We start from the raw sequence: 21,842 nt of genomic DNA on the forward strand, positions 1-21,842 counted from the left end.
CACTTTGCTTTTCTCACAGTTCATTTAAAAATTGGCCTTTAGGTTTATGTGTCAGGCCCCTTGAGCTGGTTGCTGAGCCCTGACTCGAGAAATGGATGAGGCTGATTTCAGTATGTTCTTAGAACTGGGTTTCTGTGCTCGGTGGGTCGGGGGAGGGTCCAAGCCTGAAGAAATCACCAGAGTAGGTGGGACCTCGGTGAACCTCTTGGCAGCGGGCCGGCCTTGCTGCTGTGACGGTTTCCAGACTGCTGAGGGCTGTACTCACCACAGTGAAACCTCATTTCCAGAGAGAAAGGACAGAGTGTAATGGCTAAGAGCCCGGTGGCTGAAGTCAGATGACTTGATGTGAAGACTAGCTCCCTCACATCCCAGCCATTTCACCTTGGGCAAGTTACTCAGAAAACTGTGCTTCAGTTTTCTCATCTGCAAAATGGAGCTTATAATAGTATCTGCCTTGTAAGTTTATGTGAAGATCACATGAGATAACAGAATAAGTAAATTACTTAAAACAGTGCCTGACATGGAAGAAGCACCATATGTATACATATATATATATATACACACACATATATGGTATATTCTGTATTAATATGAGTACAGATTTCTATTTGGACAATTCATCCATGTAAGTTATTCCATGCTCTTACAACAACTACATGAGGCTGGGTAGATATTATTTACTCCATTTTACCTGGGAAGAAACTGAGGTTTAGAGAGTTTGACTTGCCCATGATCACATAGCTGATAATTAAGAGTACAGGTTAAATTTTAGACCACACAGATATATTTGTATCTTTTGAGAAACTCCTGGGAAGAACAGGAAACATTGTATTACTCAGACTCCCTCATATAGAGATCTACATAACAAATTATTTAGGATTTGATTTCTAGGATAATAAGTGTTTCCTGAAGAGTTCACATACATCAGTTTTTAAAAATGTTTTTTTCATTTTTTTAAAAAAAGTTTTAAATTAAAAAAATTTTATACAGCATCTTTTAAAAATTTGATAATAAGGACTTTATAATTTATCTTGTTACCTTGGTTACTTGAAATGAAACTTCAAAATGCTGAGCTATCATTTTTACCTTCATATCATCATATTATTCCTACCGTCTATATTATTTTTAATATTTCTTTTAAACTATACTATTACAATACAAACCTTTCAAATATTGACTTCAAACTGGTTTTGATGAGACAGAGTCTTAAAAAAATTAATTATGGGAATTTTCAGACACAACAAAAATAGAATAGGGTATACATTTTTTGAGTGTGCATGAACCATGAGAACTGCAGAGGTGTAAAAACCACTGGTTTCAGCTTGAAAGAATGTCCAGTTTACTGAAAGAATTTGGGCTTCTCCATTAAGCATAATCCTCCTAATAAATCCTATAGGAGTGATAAGCATGGAGAACCTTTCACCCCTGTGGCCTGTTAGAGAAGGCTCCATGGGGCAGATAGCATGCAACAAGAGTTTCAGTAAGTTTAGAAAGTGATGAAATGCTTACTTATAGTACCTCCCCCCACCAGCCCGTCTGTGTTAGCCTTCTGTATTTGGTTATATTTGCAATACCTAACAATTTGTCATTGGCTGCAGTTCTCATGCATATCTTTCCATCTTCTAGATCTTTAACTATCAGTTCAAAGTAGGTGTAATATGACCACTCACACCTTTTCGCCAAGCTGCTTGACCTCAAGAGCATGTTTCTGTAGCTTTGGGCCCGGCTTATAGTACATCTCATCCGACTTGCGCTGCAGCCTCTTAGCCTGTTTTACACCAGACAGTGTATTAAGTGAGTGAGCCACGCTCATCACCTGCAGGCTTCGCAGACGTGACGCATCGGAAGCAGGGCTGCGCTGCAGACCTAGCAACACAATCGCATCAGTTTTCCCCACCGGCACAGAGCAACGAATTCACACAGGCTAAACCCAAAGAGACATATGTAAAACAGAATGCCAGTCTTCTCATTTATAATATCAGTAATACATTTTCTATAACCAAAGTTTAAGTATATGCTCTCAAACACACACACACCGCTCACTAAGAAGGTTCTTGTTTAAGGAGTCATCAAAGACAAAAATGTCCTAAGGGTCATTTCCTCTCCGGACAGTTGAGAACATTCAGCACTGCTTCTTCATTTCACACACAAGGAGGTTGAGGCCTGGAGAGATTAAGTGGCTTGTTCAAAGTCACACGATGAGGCAGTGGGAGTCCTGGGACAGTTACTGCCAAACATTTATTTGAATTCTGGAGTCCTGTTTTTGACAGTAATTCTGATTTCTCCCTAGAGAAAAAAAACACAAGTGGCAACGAACAGGGAAAAGAAGTGAAAGAGGCAGAAAGAGACAACAAAACACAGAAATGAAGGTGGAGCTTCCGTCACAATTAGAAAAGGAAGCGATGGAGAAAGCGCCAGCACCTGGAGAGACAGAAATCGAGCCACCTGCGCCTGTGACCGAAGCTCTCCTTCCGGCAGTGTCCCCACAAGGAGTTGCGCCTGAGAAACTTGTTTCGGAAGTAGGTCAACAAAGTGTTACTCTTCAGGAAAATTCTTCTGAGTACCAAGCAACAGCGGTACAAAACCACTCTTCTGAAATATGCCAAGATAGGGCTGAATCTGAAGACCTCTCTCCTAAAATGTGCCAAGAAATAGCTATATTTCAAGACCAGCCTTTCAAAATGTTCCGTGATGTGGCTCAGCCTGAAGACATCTCTCCTAAAACATGCCAAGAAGCCATCGCAGCCAAAGTCCTTTCTCCTAAAACATCTGAAGATACAGCTGACCTTGAGGGATGCTCTCTTGAAACATACCAGAAAAGACCTGAGCCCGAGGAACCTGATTCTGAACCAGGTCAAGGAATAGTTGAGACTGAAAGCTTTGTTTCTAACACACAGCAAGAAATGGCTGAGCCTAAAGAGCTTTCTACAGAAATACACCAGGAAACAGTTGAACCTGAACACTTTTCTCGTAAAATATATGAAGAAATTGCTGGGTCTAAAGCCCCTTCTCATAAAACAGCCCAAGAAACATCTGTTCCTGAAAAATATCCCCCAGCAATGTACCAAGAAACACCTGGATCTGAAGAATATTCACTTGAAATATACCAAGAAACCCCAGGACCTGAAGATGGTGCACCTGAAATATACCAAGAAACAGCTGGACCTGAAGATGGTGCACCTGAAATATACCAAGAAACCCCAGGACCTGAAGATGGTGCACCTGAAATATACCAAGAAACAGCTGGACCTGAAGACCTCTCTACTAAGACAAATAAAGACAAAGATGTTCCTAAAGAATGCTTTTCCAGACTGTACCAGGCAATAGGTGGACCCCAAGACCAGGATCCTAAAGCACAGCAGGAAGATGCTAAGGATGTTTATACTTTTCCTCAAGGTATGGGTTTCTTACTGGGGTCAAGTTAGTGACACTGCCATTTCTTAACTGCTCCCTGTTCATAATCAGAGCACCAAATAGGTGTCTCTCCCTTGGAGCACTAATTTATAGCCTTCTGTGACAATCCTGGGTTATTCCAGTTATCTCAATAGGTATCTTTGATGTCTTTGTCCAGTTTTAAGTGAAAAATGTTTATCATTCAACTGATATCTATTTGGTATATTTCCATGTAATTTAAAGAAAATAATTGAAACTATAAGTGTATATAGTGGGTACCTATACATACTATGCATTTTGGGAAGCTTTAGTAGGTGAAGAAAAATGAACCCTATGTACAGTCAATTACATGCAAAATATTCTGGACAATTACATTTATATTAACATAAAATCTTGGTGAATAAAGTTTTTTTTTCCTAGAAAATTAACATTTCCTGGCAAACTAAAAGCAAATAAATTCATGGTACAAGGTACTGAGAAAGATACAAAGACATAAAAATAGGATCCTGATACTAGGGAACTCGTTGTTGTAGGACTTAACAGGCTTACCTTTCTATTTCAATATTTGTCCCTGAAAAGCATAGTATTTTAAAAACAATGGGATCTTTATTCAATTTTACTTGTCTCAGGGACATAACTGAGAGCCATGGTTCTCCTTGTTCTGTACTGTTCTCAGTGTAGAAAATGGGCTGAGCTGAGCAGTCTATCCCCAGAGAATCGTTTTCTGAAGAAATTCCTTTGGTAGCTTATTTTCTCTTTCTCCTAACATATGAGTGCAACAGGAACCTGGGCTTAAGTTGGGTTCCAAGCAATATTGGTTTTGAGGAAATACCTTTTTAAAATTACAGTAAAAGCAGACATATGAAACACTACCTGTATTGACGGGATCCCCTGCTGGAGTCGCGGCTCTAATCAACATAGCACCAGATTCTCAGGGTTTTGTTCTAAACCCAGTGAGGTTAAGACAGGCAATTAATTAATTATTTTATGCTTTTTGGCAATTAACGCTTATCTTGTTTTCTCTTTGTCTTGCCAAACAAGTAGAAATGTCTTCCTTTTTTGCTGATTATAAAATTGCTATAATGATAGTTATAAATGTTCATTATAAAAAATTAAAGCAATATCTAAGTGACTATAAAGTGCCCTATGATACCACTTCCTATCTCTGATCCCCAATGTTAGGTTTTCGTTTTAACAAATGAGATGGTACAGTACATTCTATTTTATAACCTGCTTTTTTTCACATGCCATATATATTGCGGCCATCCGAATGACATCTTTGTAACAGTCGTCCAGTATTATGTTATATATACAGCAATTTATTCAACCAGTCCTTATAATGATGAACACCTAGGTTACTGCTAAGTTTTACTATTGTAACAATGTTCAATGAACATCATGGGAAGTAATGGTTGTTTAACTAAAGTTTATATAGCACTTTCTATCTGCCAAACTCTCTATTAAACATTTTTTGTGAATTACTTTATTCAATGTTAGAAACCCGAGTGGATGAATAATATGTCTGTATTTTATAGATAAGGAAACTAAGGCACTGGAAGCTTAAGTTGATCTGATTGCTTCCTTGGATCAATTTCTAGGAAATTGAACTGCTGGGCCAAAGGGTACCAGCATTTAAAGTCTGGATACATTCAGTCAGACTAGCCCAAAAGTAGCAATTCACAGAATCCAAGAATTAATGTAAGTGCATAGTCCCCATGTCCTTGCCAACACTGCACGTGATTATGTTTTAAAATTCTGCGCCTATCTGCTAGGTTTTTAAAGACCAACCAACCTAATTGTTTTAATTTCCACTTTTTTTGATGACCTATGATACCAGGCTTGCTTTTATGATTATTATGAATTTAAGTTTTTCCTTTTGAGAATCACCTGTTTGAATACTTGCTCCATTTTATATTTTGGATATCTATCTTTTTGATTAAAAATCTCTTTAACTAATAGTTATTAAATCTTTGCCTACATATAAGTTGAGTCATAAACATTTTTATTCTTGTTGTTAACTTTGCTTATAGAGGTTTGGACATCTATATGACCAAAATTTTAATGTTAGTTTTTAGTTACTCAAAACTTGTCATGATTTTAGTTTTTAATGATTCAAACCTGTCAGTCTTTTTTCTTTATGGCTTCTAGTCTGTGATCTGCTTAGAAAGGCTTTTAAAATCTTAAGATTAAAGAAATATTCTATTGTTTCTACAATATTTATTATATCTTAATATTGAAATCTTTAATTCATCTGAGATTTGTTTCTGTGCAAAGTGTGAGGTAGTTTTTTTTTTTCTCCAAATGGATAGCCAATTGTCCCAATACCGTTAATTGAATCTACTTTTACATTTTTTTTTTATTTTACAGAAATGAAGGAAAATCCCAAAGCAGAAGAACCAGAGATAATAGAAATTCCAAATGTGCTTCAAGAGAGTAACCCAGAAAATGACACCTATAGTTATGTTTTGTTTTAACAATGTTCAACCATCATAGTCATCCAACAAAATACACATCTTAGTACATCATATGTGTGATTTTCTCAAAATATGGTAGAAATCTCTATAATATTCATTAATATTTTAACAATATCCCCCCACCTATAGATATATAGTCTATAGGCATATAGACTATATCTGAGAGAGAGAATTAGTGTTTTTTCTCAGGCTCTACCACATAGACAATATTCTGCTAGTGTGTATGTGTGTGCACGTGTGTGTGCACATATGTGTATGTATGTGTAATCTGGGGAGAGGACAGTTGTGGGAACAGACTTAATAGCTTTACTCCCCTTAAGAATTAATCAAAAAAAAGAATTAATCAAATGTTTGCTCTTGGGAGAAATTATCAACCCCTCCTTTTTTTCCATTTTTAAGGCTGAACAATTAAAATTTGGGGAAGTATATACTTTTCTTGTAAACTTTGATCAATTATTAATGTAACAATAGTATCAACATTTTATGCAGGCTTCAGTTGGCTTTTAGTAATTTAATAATTTTAACAATTCTTATTATTCTAGGACTTCTTTAAAGATATTTTCGAGTGATGTTTGCACTTGCATATTGTGATTTTGATTTTCTATTTTTACTTTTAAAATATTGTAATTGTGCAAAATGTAAATTAAATCATTAGTACATGTTTAACTGTGTGGACAGCATCATGGTAAGCATTGTGAGGGTCAGAAGATCTATAACACATAGTCCTTACCTACTAGGAGTTTAATCTAGTCTCATGGAGAAACAAAACAGAAAACAAAGAATTACAAAAGAAGAGAGTAAAGCTAATGCCGTTTGGACAGAAGATACAACCAAGGGAATACTCACTTTTTTGCCAGAGTGACCTGAAAAAATTGCACAGTGGAGCATTGAAAGTTGGAGAAGATTTGTAATATAGGTGAGGATAGCAGCATTATTGTATGTGACACAGAGAAAGGCAAATTCAAGATATGTTCAGGAACTGCATGCAATGTACTACAGTTAATGCAGGGCCCATGTGGAATAGCAGAGTTAAAGTTGGGCAAGAATCCATCTAGCCCTACCTTGGGCTACCCTCCTCTCATTGTGGGTGCAACGGTTGTTCTTTAAAATTCACGAATCTTATGATATTAAATCTAATATGATGTGTGATAAGATCCAAAGCTTTAATTTATTTTCAGAAGGATCCTTCACTCAAATGAAAGATTAAGAATCATTATACTGGGACACCCCTGGTCGTTCAGTGGTTAAGAATCCCCCTTCCACTGTGGGCGATGCAGTTTGATCCCTGGTCAGGGAATTAAGGTCCCATATGCCACGGGGCACCTAAGCCTGAACACGGCAACAAAGATCCTGCAGGCTGCAACTAAGAAAAAAAAAAAGAATCATTATACTGAGAAGTGTTTCTCAAAGTGTAGGCACATACCTACTTTGAATCATTTAGGGTTTGTTTTTTTTTAAAGGCAGATTCCTAGATCTTACCTCTAGAGGAAATGTTGTATCATAAACTACAAATAATCACATATAATGGTTATTTATATAATCATATATCCTCTAGACAGGATAACAAAAATCGCAAATCATATAATGAAAGCGCTACATACTTAAGTTCCTGCTTTCCATAAGGAGAACGAACTTTTTCCTTTAAATCAAGTAGCAATCTACTTCACCAATGTCTCCAAGTCTGCTGTGCATTTCAGAACATGTCACACTTGGTATCGTATTTTTGGCGTGACTGTCATTGTGTAGATCTAAGGCCAAGAAGGCAAATACCTCTGTTGGTCCACAAAGCGACTATCACTTTTCGCAACACCCCCATCTAGTGGAAAATTGCAGCCATTACGGCCCCAGTTTTACGTCGTGCACAGAGCCCAACAGTTCTCAACCCCTGTTTCATAGCTGTCCGGAACTGTTCCCTCCTGGAAACATAATAAGGGCATTCTTTTCCAAATTTCACGTGGAAAAAACCTATCAGAGGACATGTAGGGATATGAATTTTATCAGTTTTATAAAAAAAAGTTTTTGTTTTAAAACCCACGATCCTCTCTTTAAATCTTTAACTCTTGATGGTTATTTTCTGATAGTGGTCTATTAGTTCATGACACATGAACATGTTTAGGAACAGCTTTTCGTGGTTGTTAAACTTTTAAATCTGTGGAGTTTTATGATCCTGAATAATTTGTTTTGCAGGCAATATGTCTCTCTCCCTCCCCCCGCCCAAGAAAAAAACAGGATAAAAAACTCAGAAGTAGAATTAAGTATACAGAGAAACTTCATAAATATACCGGTGAGAGATAAGGTTACAAGTAAGTAGGTAAGAGGCCTTGGTGGCTTAGATGGTTAAGAATCTGCCTGCCAAGGCAGGAGACCTGGGTTCAGTACCTGGGTGGGGAAGATGCCCTGGAGAAGGGAATGGCTACCCACTCCAGCATTCTTGCCTGGAGAATTCGATGGACAGAGAGCCTGGCGGGCTACAGTCCCTGAGGTCACAGAGAGTCGGACACACACACACACACACACACACACGTGAGAGGCCGGGTCAGCGCTGCAGGGGTAACTGGTCATCGCAGCGGCTGAAAACTGATTCTTGTAGGCCCTCAACTTTTTAGAGCTTCCGCAAGACAATCACTACAATCCCAATGTACACGGCCGTTGACTCACTTTCACCCTCGCTTCAGTTCTCGTGAGGTACGGAGCACAAGGAATGGTCCCCACTTCTTATCCCTCCCTAGTCAGGTGTAGAGCTACACATCCGTTAGATTTGAAACGAGGTTTATTTGGGTTTCTTTTCTGACAAAACATCCTTTTTCTTATGGAAAAATTGGGAGCATACAGAGTATAAATGAGCACCTGTGTATTCCCACTACTCAAGAAGTATTAACATTTTCTAACATCCCGTCATCTCGCTATGGATAACTGCACATACATATTCTTTTATTTAAAAATTAGCGTCATGCGTTGGATGTGTAGGTTGCTTATCATTTCGAGTATCTTTATACATAAATCTTCATCGACTTGTTCTCAGTGAAAGGGCGGTAACTTGGACCCTAAAACTGAAGCGGGTCCGCGCGACACAGCACAAGACAGATCCAGCTGCGGAATGAGGCCTCCAACTTCCAACCGCCACCTAGCGGCAGCCTGGACGTCCCCCTCCCGGCGCCTCACTCCCCTAGCGCCCCCGCCCCGCGCGTGCTCGATCTTGGCGCCATCCGCCGGCACCGCTACTACGCAGGCGCCAGGTAGGGAAACCGGAAGCGGAAGGTTTGAGCGCGTTGGGTGGGCCCCGGTGTGACCCGTAGCCATGCGCGACTTGAAAGAGTCCAGGCCTCGCCCCACAGCGACCCCGTGCGGGTGTGTGAAGCCGGCCCTGGAGACAGGTAACTTCTAAGAGGCTGCTGGTTCTGCGCGCGTTAAGACCTCCAGGAGCGGGGAACCGCTTTTACTGCAGAGGGGGGACGGGCCATGCGGGACCTGGAATGGACAAGGGTTGTTTTTCCTTTTTATTGCGGAGTTACGGATCATGTGCTCAGGCGACCACGTGACGTGTCTGAGGCGAGCGGTGATGTCATCTCTCTCGATCTTTGGTGGCTAAGGTTGGCAAGCTCTTGGCAGAACAGCCACGTGCACTGAGGACTGCTGTATACTGTGACCCCGTGCACTCCCTTTATTGCTTAAAACTAGTTCGTTTCATGTATTGCGTTTTCAATTGAAAGCATCTTCTATGCAACCGGTTTCCTTATCTTTTATTATTCTTTGCCTTGTATTTAACACTCCACTCAATCAAACTGGTTCGTTCTCTTCTTATGCTAGAAAATTTGTCATTTAACTTTGTGCACCTTATTCCCTCTATTTGAAATACTCCATAGTCCTGGCCAAGGTCACATACATAGTTATGGTAGCATAGAATTTGAATTATAGTTATGGTAAGTCTTCTAAAAAGGAATTTTTCCTTTCACCCATGTTCTTTCCAGTTTATTATCTAAAAGGGCATAACAATGCATATGTATTGATGAGGATATTTGTATGTACTTACGAATGTTTTAAGAATCTTGTTTTATAGTTGTGTAACATCTGGTGTGCTGTGGTCCATGGGGTTGCAAAGAGTCAGACATGACTGAGTGACTGAACTGAACTGAACATCTGGTAGAGGTTTCCCTGGTGGCTCAGCGGTAAAGAATACACCTGCTGAGGCAGGAGACACAGATTGGATCCCTGGGTCAGGAAGATCCCCTGGAGTAGGAAATGGCAACCCACTCCAGCATTCTTGCCTGGAAAATTCCATGGACAGAGAAGCCTAGCCAGCTTTAGTCTGGGGTGTCACAAAGTTGGACACGACTGAGCATACCCGTGTGCACAAAACATTTGGTAGATTTTAAAACTATGAAGTCATTGCGTTAAAGAAAACACATCTTCCTACATCTTTTCTTGACCTCTTTTGTTTGTTTGTTTTTGCCTGCTTGGAAAAGAAAAATAATGATGGTGGGTTTTAATACATTGTGTTAACACTATTATGTAGAAAATTGTGCCTTCTCTTTTAAAAATTTTTATATCTTATTCTTAAAATTGTTTATTGAAATATAGTAGATATATAATGTATTAGTTTCAGGCATACAGCAAACTGATTCAGTTATATGTATGTGTGTATTCTTTTCATACATTCTCTTCCATTATAGGTTATTATAAGATATAGAGTATAGTTCTCCATACTGTACAGTAGGTCATTTTTGGCTGTTTTATGTAGAATAGTGTGTATATGTTAAGCCCGAACTCCTAATTTATCCTCCTCTTCCCCTTTTGGTAGCCGTAAATTTGCTTTCTATGTCTTTGAGTCTGTTTGTTTTGTAAATAAGTTCATTTCTATCATTTTTTAGATTCCACCTATAAGCAATATCAAGTGTTTGGCCTTCTCACTTAGCATGAAGTCTGGTTTGCTTAGCGTGATCATCTCTAGGTCTGTCTGTGCTGTGCTTCGTCACTCAGTCACATCCGACTCTTTGGCCATCCCATGGACTGTAGCTGGCCAAGCTCTCTGTCCGTGGGGATTCTTCAGACAGGAATACTGGAGTGGGTTTCCTTGGGCTCCTCTGGGGGATCTTCCCAACCCAGGGATTGAACCCAGATCTCCCTCATCGCAGATGGATTCTTTACCTTCTGAGCCACCAGGGAAGCCCAAGAATGCTGGAGTGGGTAGCCTATCCCTTCTCCAGGGCATCTTCCCAACCCAGGAATCAAACCAGGGTCTCCTGCATTGCAGGGGGATTCTTTCCCGGGTGAGCTACCAGGGAAGCCCCTACGTCTGTCTGTGTTACTGCAAATGGCATTATTTCATTCTACTTGACCTTTTGATTAATGATTTCTCACCTAATTTTCTTATGTAGGGAATCTTTTAACTGAGCCAATTGGTTACTTGGAATCCTGTTTCTCAGCCAAGAATGGTACGCCAAGGCAGCCATCCATTTGTAGCCATTCACGGGCTTGTTTGAGGATTAGAAAAAGCATCTTTAATAATCCTGAACATTCCTTGATGGGCTTAGAACAGTTTTCTCATGTTTGGTAAGTTGTTTTATAGTTAGAAATGGTACTCTGGACAAGAACTTGTCTCTGAGTACTCCAGTTGGAAGTACCCTTGGAGACTGCCATCCAGACCACCCTTATCTATTGCATGGGATTCTTGGACTGTAGACATGAATGTGAATGTTGGCATAACTTGGACACCCTCAGGGAAGTGTGGGATCCACTGAGGGGGCAGTTGTTCTAATTGTGATGGGTGACTTCTGTTGAGCTGAAATCTGTAGACCTCAGTTTTGCCCGTGGGTCATCATTCTGTCTTCTAGACCAGGGGTCAGCAACCCATCTCTTCTGTTTTTGTAGGTAAGTTTGTGGGAACACAGCCACGAGCATCCATTTATGTGTTGGCTGTGGCTGCTCTTGTGCTTTAGCAGCAGAGTTGAATGTTTATAGCAGACACTGGTTGACCTGCAAACCTTAAAATATTTTCCAGCTGCTCCTTTAAAGAAAAAGTTTGTGGCTTTGCTCTAGACCTGTGAAGTATTAAGTCTACTCTTGCTAAAAGACAAAAGAGACCTTAGAAATCTTGGTATTTTTAAGGTAAAGTGTTAGCTATATTAAGGCCTATGTTATACTAGCGTTACTTGCCGTCACTTAAATTTTGTCTCCATTCATTCTTCCTCACCCCAGCATTTTTTCCCCCCACTGATCATGTTTTAATATTATTAAAGGCATTCTTTCTGTTTTAGTTTGTGAGGATTAGAGTTTTTTCCTCCTTCATGTTATTATGATAGATTAATTTCTTTGTCTTCTTTTCTTACTCAGTAATTTGGTTTATTTTCAACAGGATTTTGTTTGTTTTTCACAAAAATGGTCACTTGAGCTGTAAGGCAAAAGTACAGCCTCCTAGACTGAATGGTGCAAAGACTGGCGTTTTCTCTACAAGGAGCCCACATCGTCCCAATGCAATAGGACTGACCCTGGCCAAACTGGAAAGGGTAGAAGGTAATTTATACTTTTACCTCTTTTTCCTTAACCAAAAGAAGTCTAATAAAATCAGCATAGTACTCAGCACTGGCTGTTATTCACAGAAATACAAATGGTGTTAGCCCCTGAGACCCACCAGATACTGAAGAGAACGAAATGATTAAAGGAATGTGAGCATTGAAACACTTTGAGATAAGCTCTCATAGGATGCTCAGAGTGAGTTTATGTCACTGCACTTATCAGAAGTTATTATTTCAAAATAACTCTTAAGATTTCACAGTCATTAAATTAGCAACCAAATTTTTTCTAACTCAAAATTCTGTAAATACAAAATGATCTAAAAATAATTGGACATGCTCAAAATTTAACACACAGAAACTGGTTGCTCGTGCATATGTGGTCAGCGCATGGGGTGGTCGGTCATTTCTTCCTTGCAACCCTGAAGAATGAACGCGCATCTCAGCTGCAGTGCTGCTGTCTGCTGAGACGTGAGGCAGAGAGCTGAGATGAAGTCCCCTTAGATTGAACATGGGTCAGATTGTGGGAGAACCTCTGTAGAATACTAGATTAGTTTTAACTGCATGCTTGTGTATAATGTTGTTACTGAACTGTTCATTTTTGAAAGCTTCTGGTTCTCAAATCCCTCCAACCTGATCAGCACATTTGTGAACGAGGCAGAAGATGGAGTGGCAGGTATATGGGAAATCAGGGGACATTCCAGGCTTCAGCTTGCTTGTTTGTAAAGTGGCCAAAGGAGAAGGATTCACCATGGGATATTTTTTTGAGGATCTTACGAAGGCTCTAAGGGTGCATTACAGGCTAAAAGATGAGAGCCATTACTTCATTTGTTCTTTCCGAGAGCTTGAACTCCCTTGCTGGATTATATTCAACAGGGCCTTGGTTAGGTTTTCCTGAAAAATTCTAGAGCCAATCCAACTTGAGTTTTCTCAATTTGTGATGGCTAACCAACTTGGGTAATAGTACTAGGACATTTTCTGATTGTTTGTGCAACCCACATGTATTTTCTGAGCACTGAATATGTGTCAAGCATTATTCTAGGTGCTGGGGATATAGTGGCAAACAAATTTAGATAAAAACCCCTGCCCTCCAGAGGAACTTAGCATTCTCATGGGGAGGATCAAATCAGAGAGGTAAAGACAAACACGGCAGCTCTGCAGACACTCTTATGTAAGTAAGCATTATAGGGAAAACCAGTGTTTCTGTGGTGCTTTGCAGTTTATAAAGCGTGTTCATGTATGTTATCTACAGTGGCTCGTGGACCTGATAGAGCAGCAGTCTGACTGTTGTGGATGAGGACACTGAAGTCTTGGATCTTTGATAATTTACCCAACGGCATCCAGACAAGAGCTTGTCTGACTTCAAATCCCTTGAACTCTCACTTGTACCCCCGTGTCTTTTGCAGATGTCATTAGGCACAATCTATCACTTAGAAAGTCCAAAGTCTTCATTCCGAAGTTCCATGTTCATTCACCATAAGCATGTTTTAGAAATCAGAGTCCTTTGTTAGTCATGTTTTTCTTAAATGAAGATAGGATCGAATGTGATCACATGGAGTTTTTTGATTCTCATTGGACCAGTTTTCCAAGGGTCAAGTTAGAAGACTCTGCAGCAGAGTCTACTAGCCGGACAACAGCTGCGTAAGTGGGAAAGCAGGAGGCCTTTCCTTAGTATTTGGTAATGGTGACTTACGTTCTGCTTAATTATGTGATGGAATATTATATTTCTCTTGCTGTGTGACATTACCACACCCTATCAGTTTAAACAGCACATGTTTATTACATGTTTAAGACATTATGATGTTTCTCTGGGTTAGGGAGTTGGGACACAGCTTAGCTGGGTCCTTGCTTAGCGTCTCACCATGTTTCAGTGAAGGCGTCACGTGGAATGAGTTCTTTTCTGGAGGTTTGACTGTGGAAGGATCCACTTCTAAGCCCACTCTGGTCATAGGCAGAATTCACTTGCTTACAGTCGTGATCCTGAGGGTCCTGGCCTCTTGCTGGGTTTTGGCTGGTGGCTGCCTCCAGCTCCTAGAGGCAGCCCATAGCGCATCAGGCAATGGCTTGTCATATGGGCTTTCCAGCATGGCTGCTTGCTTCATCAGGCCCACAAGAAGAGTCTCTCAAGTGAATCTGCAGCAAATGCGGGAGTCTTGGGTAACATAGTCCCTGGAGTGATATCAGGTCATAACACACGAGGAGGGGACTATACACCGCTAGGTGATGAGCATCACAGGGCCGCCTCAGATGCTGTTTGCCACTGGAGAAACCATCGTCAATCCCACAGAGGTAATACTGAGGACTGATGTACCTGGGCTTCCCTGGTAGCTCAAACGGTAAAGTATCTGCCTGTCACGTGGGAGACCTGGGTTCAATCCCTGCATCAGGAAGATTCCCTGGAGAAGGAAATGGCAACCCACTCTAGTATTCTTGCGTGGAAAATTCCATGGGCAGAGCAATCTGGTGAGTTACAGTCCATGGGATGTCAAAGAGTCGGACACGACTGAGCAACCATCTTTCTTTCTGATGTACTTGGAGCAAAGTTAGAAACCTCCAGTGATGCAAAGGTGAGCTGGCCCCACCTAGTGCTCGAAGGCCTACTCACTGTCTAGGGGGAGAGGCTCTAAGCAGGCCGCTGCCAGACCACGTGACCAGGGCTCCAGGGAAGTTTGGGCACAGCCTCTGCAGAGCCCGTAGGAAAGATCACTTTTGTCTGAGAGCCGGGAAGGGCCTGGAAAGGAGGTGTTGCGTTAGAGCCTTGAAGAGCACGTGGCAGTCTGACGGGTTAAGGAGAGAATGGGTTTCTAGGCAGAAAGAGAAGTGTGTATTGGCCCCAGCTGTAAGAGGGCCTGGTGCGTGAGGGAGTCGTGACTGAGCCTGCTGAGGTTTAGGCGGACAGTGTTGAGTCTCTGATTGTGCTGTTCTTCATTGTTTATATCTCTAAGGTGTTTTTCACATTACAGGTGGAGCTGTATACCTTTCTGGAATTGACATGATTCATGGCACCCCCGTACTAGATATAAAGCCCTACATAGCTGATTATGACTCACCGCAAAATGTGATCGAGTCTTCAGGGGAATTCACCTTACAGAATAACCAAGATAAGCTGAAAACCGGGTCCCAGTCTGAAGGTAACACCGATAGCTGTGACTGGCAACAGCTCCCAGGGCACAAGGAATCACAGCCCTGCTGCCGCTCTAAGGAGAAACCCAAGAGTCCTGAAGCCAGAATGTCAGGGGGAAGCAACGTGGGATCTGACGATGCAGCAAACAGCCAGCAAAGCTCACCTGAGCCCAGGGAGCGAGCGGCAGAGCTGGGGGAAGAGTCCAGCCCCAAGGTGGCACAGGAGCAAAGTGGCCCACGGAGCCAGGAGGAGAGCCCTTCAGAGGAACACGAAGATCGCAGGCTGAAGAGGGGGGCAGGAGCTGTGGTCCCGGAAGGACGCGGCCCAGAGATGCCCCCCAGGGCTCCTCCCAGGGCGGCCGGTGCAGCCCAGCGTGCCGTGGTCCCCGCCTGGGTGAGCGAGGCCCCCGTGGCCAGCTTGGAAGTCCGGTTCACTCCTCACGCAGAGATGGACCTTGGGCACCTCGGCTCAGGTGGACCAGGTACTTCCCTCTTCTCGTTTGTGGGGAAGAGATGAGCCTTTGCTAGGGGATTTTGTGAACTGGGTGTTTCTCCCATCCAAATACTAACCAGGCCCGACCCCACCTAGCTTCCGAGATGACATTTGGCGTGCTCAGGGTGGTATGGCCATAGACCACACTGGTGTTTCTGAGGGCAGGTATATGCCCTGTAAAGCAGCGTAGGAGTGCAGAGTCAAGCTTGGACAGTGTCATCATCCGATGGCTCTCAGCCAGCAGCTGCTCAGCCGAGACCCAGCCGCTCAGTCACATGTTCACTGAGGACAGCTGCCGCCCAGGAATAGGGCCTCTTGTCAGCTCGCAGCAGTCGTTCTTGGAGTTCTCAAATGGCATTCTGATGCTCAGTTGTGCTTGTCCTATACTTAGGTCGATTTTCTTTCGTCTGTTTCACTCGCTGACTAGAGAAATGTCTCATCTTATTTTAACTGTCGGGGCCAATAGCTCAGCCTTTGGCACGGAGCCCAGTAGTAAGAAGCAGAGTGTCTTACAGAGAAATTGTCCCTGTAAAGTCCCGGCACTGCAGAAGAGCCACCACAGGGCTGTTCTGTGGCACCTGTTTAACACATAATGTTAACAAACATTGTTATCTGGTTTTTCAAGCCCACAAGCAGATTCCAAGCAGCTGTCTAGAATGAAGGAAGGAAGGGCCTGTTAAGAAGGGGGTTCAGTGGCTCCAGTAAGAAGTAGCCAGTTAGTTAGTTGTTGCCAAGGAGATGTCAGATCTCACCTGCCTCTAGGTGGTGGTGCTTCTTGTTCTATCCTAAAGCTTTATGTTTAAACAGAACATTTAATTTTTAAATTGATCTCTTTATTTTAAACGTTTCGTGAACATTGTTTAATCACTTCATCTAGTTCATGGGGGTCCTCCCTCATGGCTTATGGGTAAAGAACCCGCCTGTAATGCGGGAACACCTGTTTGATCCCTGAGAAGAAAACAGCAACCTGCTCCAGTATTCTTGCCTGGGAAGTCCCCTGGACAGAGGCGCCTGGCGGGCCACAGTCCACGGGGTCGCAAGAGTGGGACATGACTCAGTGACTAACCAGCAGCCGCGCAGCTCACGGGAGTGGGAAGTCACCCCGCCTGGCTTGTGGTGTCTCGGTTCCCTGACCAAGGATTAGGTCCACACCCTCAGCAGCGGAAGCTCGGAGTCCTAACTAGTGGGCCACCAGGGAATTGCCAAGGAAAGTCAGTTTTAAAAAAGGATTTTGTGGTAGAACAAGCGGTGCTGCCTGAAAGGCACCACATGTTCGCGCCTTGTTTGGTGGTTATCACGAAATGCTTTCTGCTTTGGAAAGTTTTGTGTTTTTCAAACTGCAGTTCATTGAGAGGCTACATTATGTCTTACTGATTTAAAAAATGGTTAAAAAGAGAAATAATGAACTGTAACTGTAAAATGGGGGCTGATTGATTTACAGCAGCAGAATTGTGAGCCAGGACAGAAATAAGAAATGACTTCAGAACGTTTAGAGTCTAGAAAGGATAAAAAGATGTTGGAATGGGGAGGTGGGATTGGCACTGAAATAGAGTGCTGTGGGAACAGGCAGGAGAGTGTATTCTGACTTGGGGAGCAGAAAATCTGGGGAGGCTTCCATCTCCTTGGGGAGGAAATCTGAGAAGGCTTCTTGGAGGAAAGGGTAAGTATTTGGGCTGAGCTTGGAAACATAAGTAGGCAGGGAAGTGAGGGACCTGCACCAAATGAACAGCCAAGCGAAGACCTGGAGCTTCTACAGGAAACGGTTGCTGAAGAGTGTGGTATTTTGGGAACTTGACTTAGAGTGGCCTTAGAGTTGTTTTATGTACCGTACAGGAAAGGAATCTTAGCGCTGCATAATTAGTCCTCAGTTTTTGACCAGAGATTGCATTTCAAGACTTTACTTACCAACTTTCTAACTGGACATAGCCCAGAGTGATATTTGGCTGTTTTCTGAAATCTGAATTTGTTTTCAGAAGGATAGACAGCACCTCCACCCCCCACTACCACTCCAGATGATATTTTGAACAGGAACAACATTCTGTAAAGTACCTGTCTTCCTGGAAGAGCCTGGTCTTCGTTTGGATGTGTGTTATGGGGCAGCTGTTAAAAATTAGGTCACAGTTAACCTTTTATTTAAGTTCTGTGTGTAACGTATTTTTAAGCATTATAACGCACCCACAGTGTTACGAGCCCGGGGAACGGGGTGGCCTCCTCCCGGTGGCGGCGCCGAGCTTGCTGCACCTGCCTCGCCATTCTGACAAGGGCTCTCCCATCCCTCGTACAGAAAGTAGCGTGGCTTCGCCTGTGGGTGTGTGACACCCTGCCCTGCCTTTGGGCAGTGCTCTGGCCATGTGTGCCCTTCTGAGAACGCCGGGACTGTCATGCCTTTCAGGGCGCAGGCCTCCATTCTGAGAGGAAAATGACAAGGAATTGAATTCAAGTCTATGTTGGGCTTCCTGAGTGGCTCAGCTGGTAAAGAATCTGCCTGTGGTGCAGGAGACCCGGGTTCGACCTCTGGGTTGGGAAGATCCCCTGCAGAAGGAGGTGGCAACCCACTCCAGTGTTCTTGCCTGGAGAATTTCGTGGACAGAGGAGCCAGGCAGGCTACGGTCCATGGGGTCACAAAGAGTTGGATAGGACTGTGCGACTAACTTTCACTTTCTACATTGAGCATAGGAAAGTGACATTTTGGGTGCACAAAAGTGAAAGCTCAGCTTTCCTGCTTAGGAGACTGAGGAAAATTATTGCCATGATTTTTTTTTTGTTCAGCAGATTTCTAATTTGGGTTGAGTGTGCATAAATTTAATCTAATGACAGTACCACTTGAAGGTGACACTCTTTATGATGACTAAGTAGATTTCCAAGTGATATTCAAGGGTCCAGCCAGCCTCCACACTGACACTCGCTGTACTGAAATTTCACTTGCATGATTTTGATAATTAAGCCATGGGTCTTTTTTTGGGGTTGGGGGGTGGGGGCTGTGTACCCTGTGGGAGCTTACTTCCCCAGCAGGAATTGAACCTGGGCCCATGGCAGGTAATGCATGGAGTCCTCACCACTGGACTGCCAGAGAATTCCCAAACTCTGTTCTTCTTCCTGCAGGTGTTGGTCAGGCTTCATTTAAGTATTTTCAGTCAGCGGAGGAAGCAAGGCATGCCATCGAGGCTGTGCTGTCTGCCGATCCTCGGTCTGTATATCGACGGAAGCTCTGCCAAGATCGTCTTTTTTACTTTACAGTGGACACTGCACACGTCACATGCTGGTTTGGTGATGGTTTTGCAGAAGTCCTAAGGATCAAGCCGGCTTTTGAGCCGGTTCAGACGAGCAAGGCTGCGGAGTCCCCGGGGTCTTTGGGGTCGTGAGTATCCGCCATGGAGCCTGTAAGACAGCCTAATTGACTTGGGTGTGGCTGTTGGGTTATCAGTACAAGCTAATGATGTGCCGCCTTTGCAAAAGGAAGCAGCATGACACTTTGTGATCTCACTGCTTTCACGTGGTGATTTGGGTTGTTCACCATATGTATTTGAAAAACATATATTTTAATAAACTAAGAGCTATAGAATTTGGAGAAATCACCAAGTCATGATTGCTTTTGATCAGTTAATACTGAAGAATCCAAAGGCGACGCTGTGTCAGGGTTTTCCGAAAGAAGTCAGCTGTCCTCCGTACTTGGTAAAATTGGGCAGAAGCTACGGGATGTGGTCAGCCATTCATGTTGGGTTTTTTGGTCTGAAAAAGCCTGATCTCTCTATTTTGTTATAAATCAAACTGAGTTACGATATCTTGAGAAACTAACAAAATTAAGTTGTTATAAAGCTCTTTAGAGACTTTGCTCCCCGCACCCACATATGTGTATATATTTAATCCTGATTCCAAAATGGTGACTTTAGGATTTCTTTGGATGCCTTTGTATCAGAAAAGGAAGTCATTCTGAGAAGTCCAAGAAAAATAGCTTAGCTACTGGTTTCTTTCTTGTTTATTCTGTGACCATTCACTGAGCACTGCCGTGAGTGGGGCTTCAGTGGTGGAATGAGATAAACTGGATGCAGTTCTTGTTGCCAGCCACAGTTGTGGAGGAAGAAGACACAAATGCACTGTTGTATTACATCAGATAAACAGAGTAATTAAGTCTACACGGTTTCCGTGTGAGCACCACACGGGAAGCAGCTTCAAGAATGTATTGCCCATAGGTGACTTTAGTGATGTGATCCCAGATAGCTGAAGATTTATGATCAGCATAACCAAATTAGGCACCTGTCGACATGACACAGGCTCTCCTAATCATAACCATAAATCTTAATAGCTGATTGATCATGGTTTTGAAATGAGCCCTGCTGCCCGTAGATACTTGCAGAGTCATTTGTGGCTCACGGCACTGCATTCCGGAAACAAACTGGATTGCCTTTGAGGTTACCTAGAACCTCTTGGGGAAGTATTTTTAATTTGATTTGTAAAAGCTTTTTATTTAGAGAAAAAAAGGTTCATATCTGTGCTGTCACTATGTGTAGGTTCATGCGTGTGCTGTCATTTCAATGTGTCCGACGCTTTGTGACCCCATGGACTGTAGCCTCCAGGCTCCTCTGTCCATGGGGATTCTCCAGGCAAGAATACTGGAGTGGGTTGTCATGTCCTCCTCCAAGGGATCTTCCCCACCCAGGGATCAAACCCTCATCTCCTGTATTGCAGGCGGATTCTTTACCACTGAGGCACTGGGCAAGCCCTATAAATTCATAGGAAATTGCAGAAATAGTGCAGAGGGCCCGTGACCCCTTCACCCAGCTTCTTCTCATGGTAACATCTTACATGACTATGGTATAATGTTAAAACTAGGAAATTGACATTGGTAACAATCCATCCTTTATTTTGCTTTTGAATTCCTATCTCTTAAAATCCCTTTGAGACTGAGTGAGTTCCCTGGTGGCTTAGACGGTAAAAGTGTCTGCCTACAATGCGGGAGACCTGGGTTCGATCCTGGGTTGGGAAGATTCCCTGGAGAGGGAAATGGCAACCCAATCCAGTACTCTTGCCTGAAAAATCCCATGGACGGAGGAGCCTGGTCAGCTACAGTCCACGGGGTCGCAAAGAGTCGGACACGACTGAGTGATTTCCCTTTCACTTTCAGGTCTTGAAACACAAAATGTTGATATTTAATATGGAGAAAATAACTCTGAGGACCATACCAGTCAACTTTCTAGCAAGAGGACTCTTGCATTGTTTGCGGTTCTGATATACATTCTCAGGGTTTTAGAACTAAAACCCTACATGTAACCCGGCTTAGTTCTCTGCCAGCTGGTCAGTCTCTGCGGTGTCCCCAGTGTTTGGCCTTGCCCCCTGCATGGGCTCCCTCAGTGACAACCCTTCCCCCCTGCGCGGCGTAGCTCAGTATTAAAGGCTTCTTCCTTCACGGGAGATCAGATCTGTTCTCCGGTGACTCCACTCTCTGGTGGGGCCGTAGAGCGTGAGGCTCATCACCCTCTCGTGTTTTTTTTAGCTGTTTCTCACACAGCATGTTCTCCAGCCTCTACCCACCCCCAAACCTTGAGTCCCACGTGTGCGCTTTTGTCTGTAGGCAAGAAGATGTCCTGTTGTGAGGAAATTCCTATCTGGGTTATGAACTTCCATCCCTCAGCAACAGAAATCATTGGGAGTAAACCTTCTATTCCTTCTCATCCCGGGAACTTTTTCAGAAGAAAGGGACACAGATGACGTCCACCTTCCAGGTTAGCCTTGGCTTTCCGGTGCCCGTAGGGGGAGCCCTGAGAGCTGATAATTTTCATTAGCTTGGAGAGTAACTCCAGGAGCTCAAGCCGTTCAGGTAATTTTGGCTTAGCGCCCATGTGCTCCAGCTCT

General features: G+C 42.9%; 2 protein-coding genes and 1 long non-coding RNA gene across 10 annotated transcripts in view; 2 read left to right on the top strand and 1 right to left on the bottom strand.

Annotated features, from left to right (window-relative positions):
• HEMGN (hemogen) overlaps positions 1 to 6,533 on the top strand; it is a 53,132-nt gene extending 46,599 nt beyond the window's left edge. For all 5 annotated transcript variants that reach the window (XM_070480204.1, XM_070480205.1, XM_020890980.2 and 2 more), the window contains 2 exons: positions 2,291 to 3,396; positions 5,761 to 6,533. In XM_070480204.1, coding sequence (XP_070336305.1) covers positions 2,291 to 3,396; positions 5,761 to 5,867 — 1,213 coding nt within the window. In that variant the 3' untranslated portion in view covers positions 5,868 to 6,533. The remainder of the gene's footprint in view (positions 1 to 2,290; positions 3,397 to 5,760) is intronic.
• On the bottom strand, positions 1,952 to 7,595 carry LOC139039463 (uncharacterized). The gene is made up of 2 exons (XR_011492718.1): positions 7,469 to 7,595; positions 1,952 to 2,286 (listed from the first exon to the last, which is right to left on the bottom strand). It is a non-coding gene; the product is annotated as an uncharacterized lncRNA (long non-coding RNA).
• A 791-nt stretch (positions 7,596 to 8,386) lies between these two features.
• TRMO (tRNA methyltransferase O) lies at positions 8,387 to 19,564 on the top strand. 4 transcript variants are annotated; one of them, XM_020890985.2, is made up of 6 exons: positions 8,387 to 8,552; positions 8,890 to 9,103; positions 11,243 to 11,417; positions 12,220 to 12,377; positions 15,340 to 15,981; positions 19,095 to 19,564. In XM_020890985.2, exons 2-6 carry the CDS (start codon positions 8,965 to 8,967, stop codon positions 19,352 to 19,354), a joined length of 1,374 nt encoding a protein of 457 aa, XP_020746644.2. In that variant the 5' UTR covers positions 8,387 to 8,552; positions 8,890 to 8,964; the 3' UTR covers positions 19,355 to 19,564. The 4 variants fall into 4 exon arrangements, with proteins under 4 accessions (XP_020746644.2, XP_070336313.1, XP_020746645.2 ...); XM_070480212.1 differs by lacking the exon at positions 8,387 to 8,552 and having other exon boundaries at positions 8,885 to 9,103; XM_020890986.2 differs by lacking the exons at positions 8,387 to 8,552; positions 8,890 to 9,103 and adding an exon at positions 9,115 to 9,241.
• Positions 19,565 to 21,842: the final 2,278 nt, after the last annotated feature.

The sequence above is a fragment of the Odocoileus virginianus genome, chromosome 18 (assembly GCF_023699985.2).
Source record: "Odocoileus virginianus isolate 20LAN1187 ecotype Illinois chromosome 18, Ovbor_1.2, whole genome shotgun sequence".
Classification (NCBI taxonomy): Eukaryota; Metazoa; Chordata; class Mammalia; order Artiodactyla; family Cervidae; genus Odocoileus; species Odocoileus virginianus.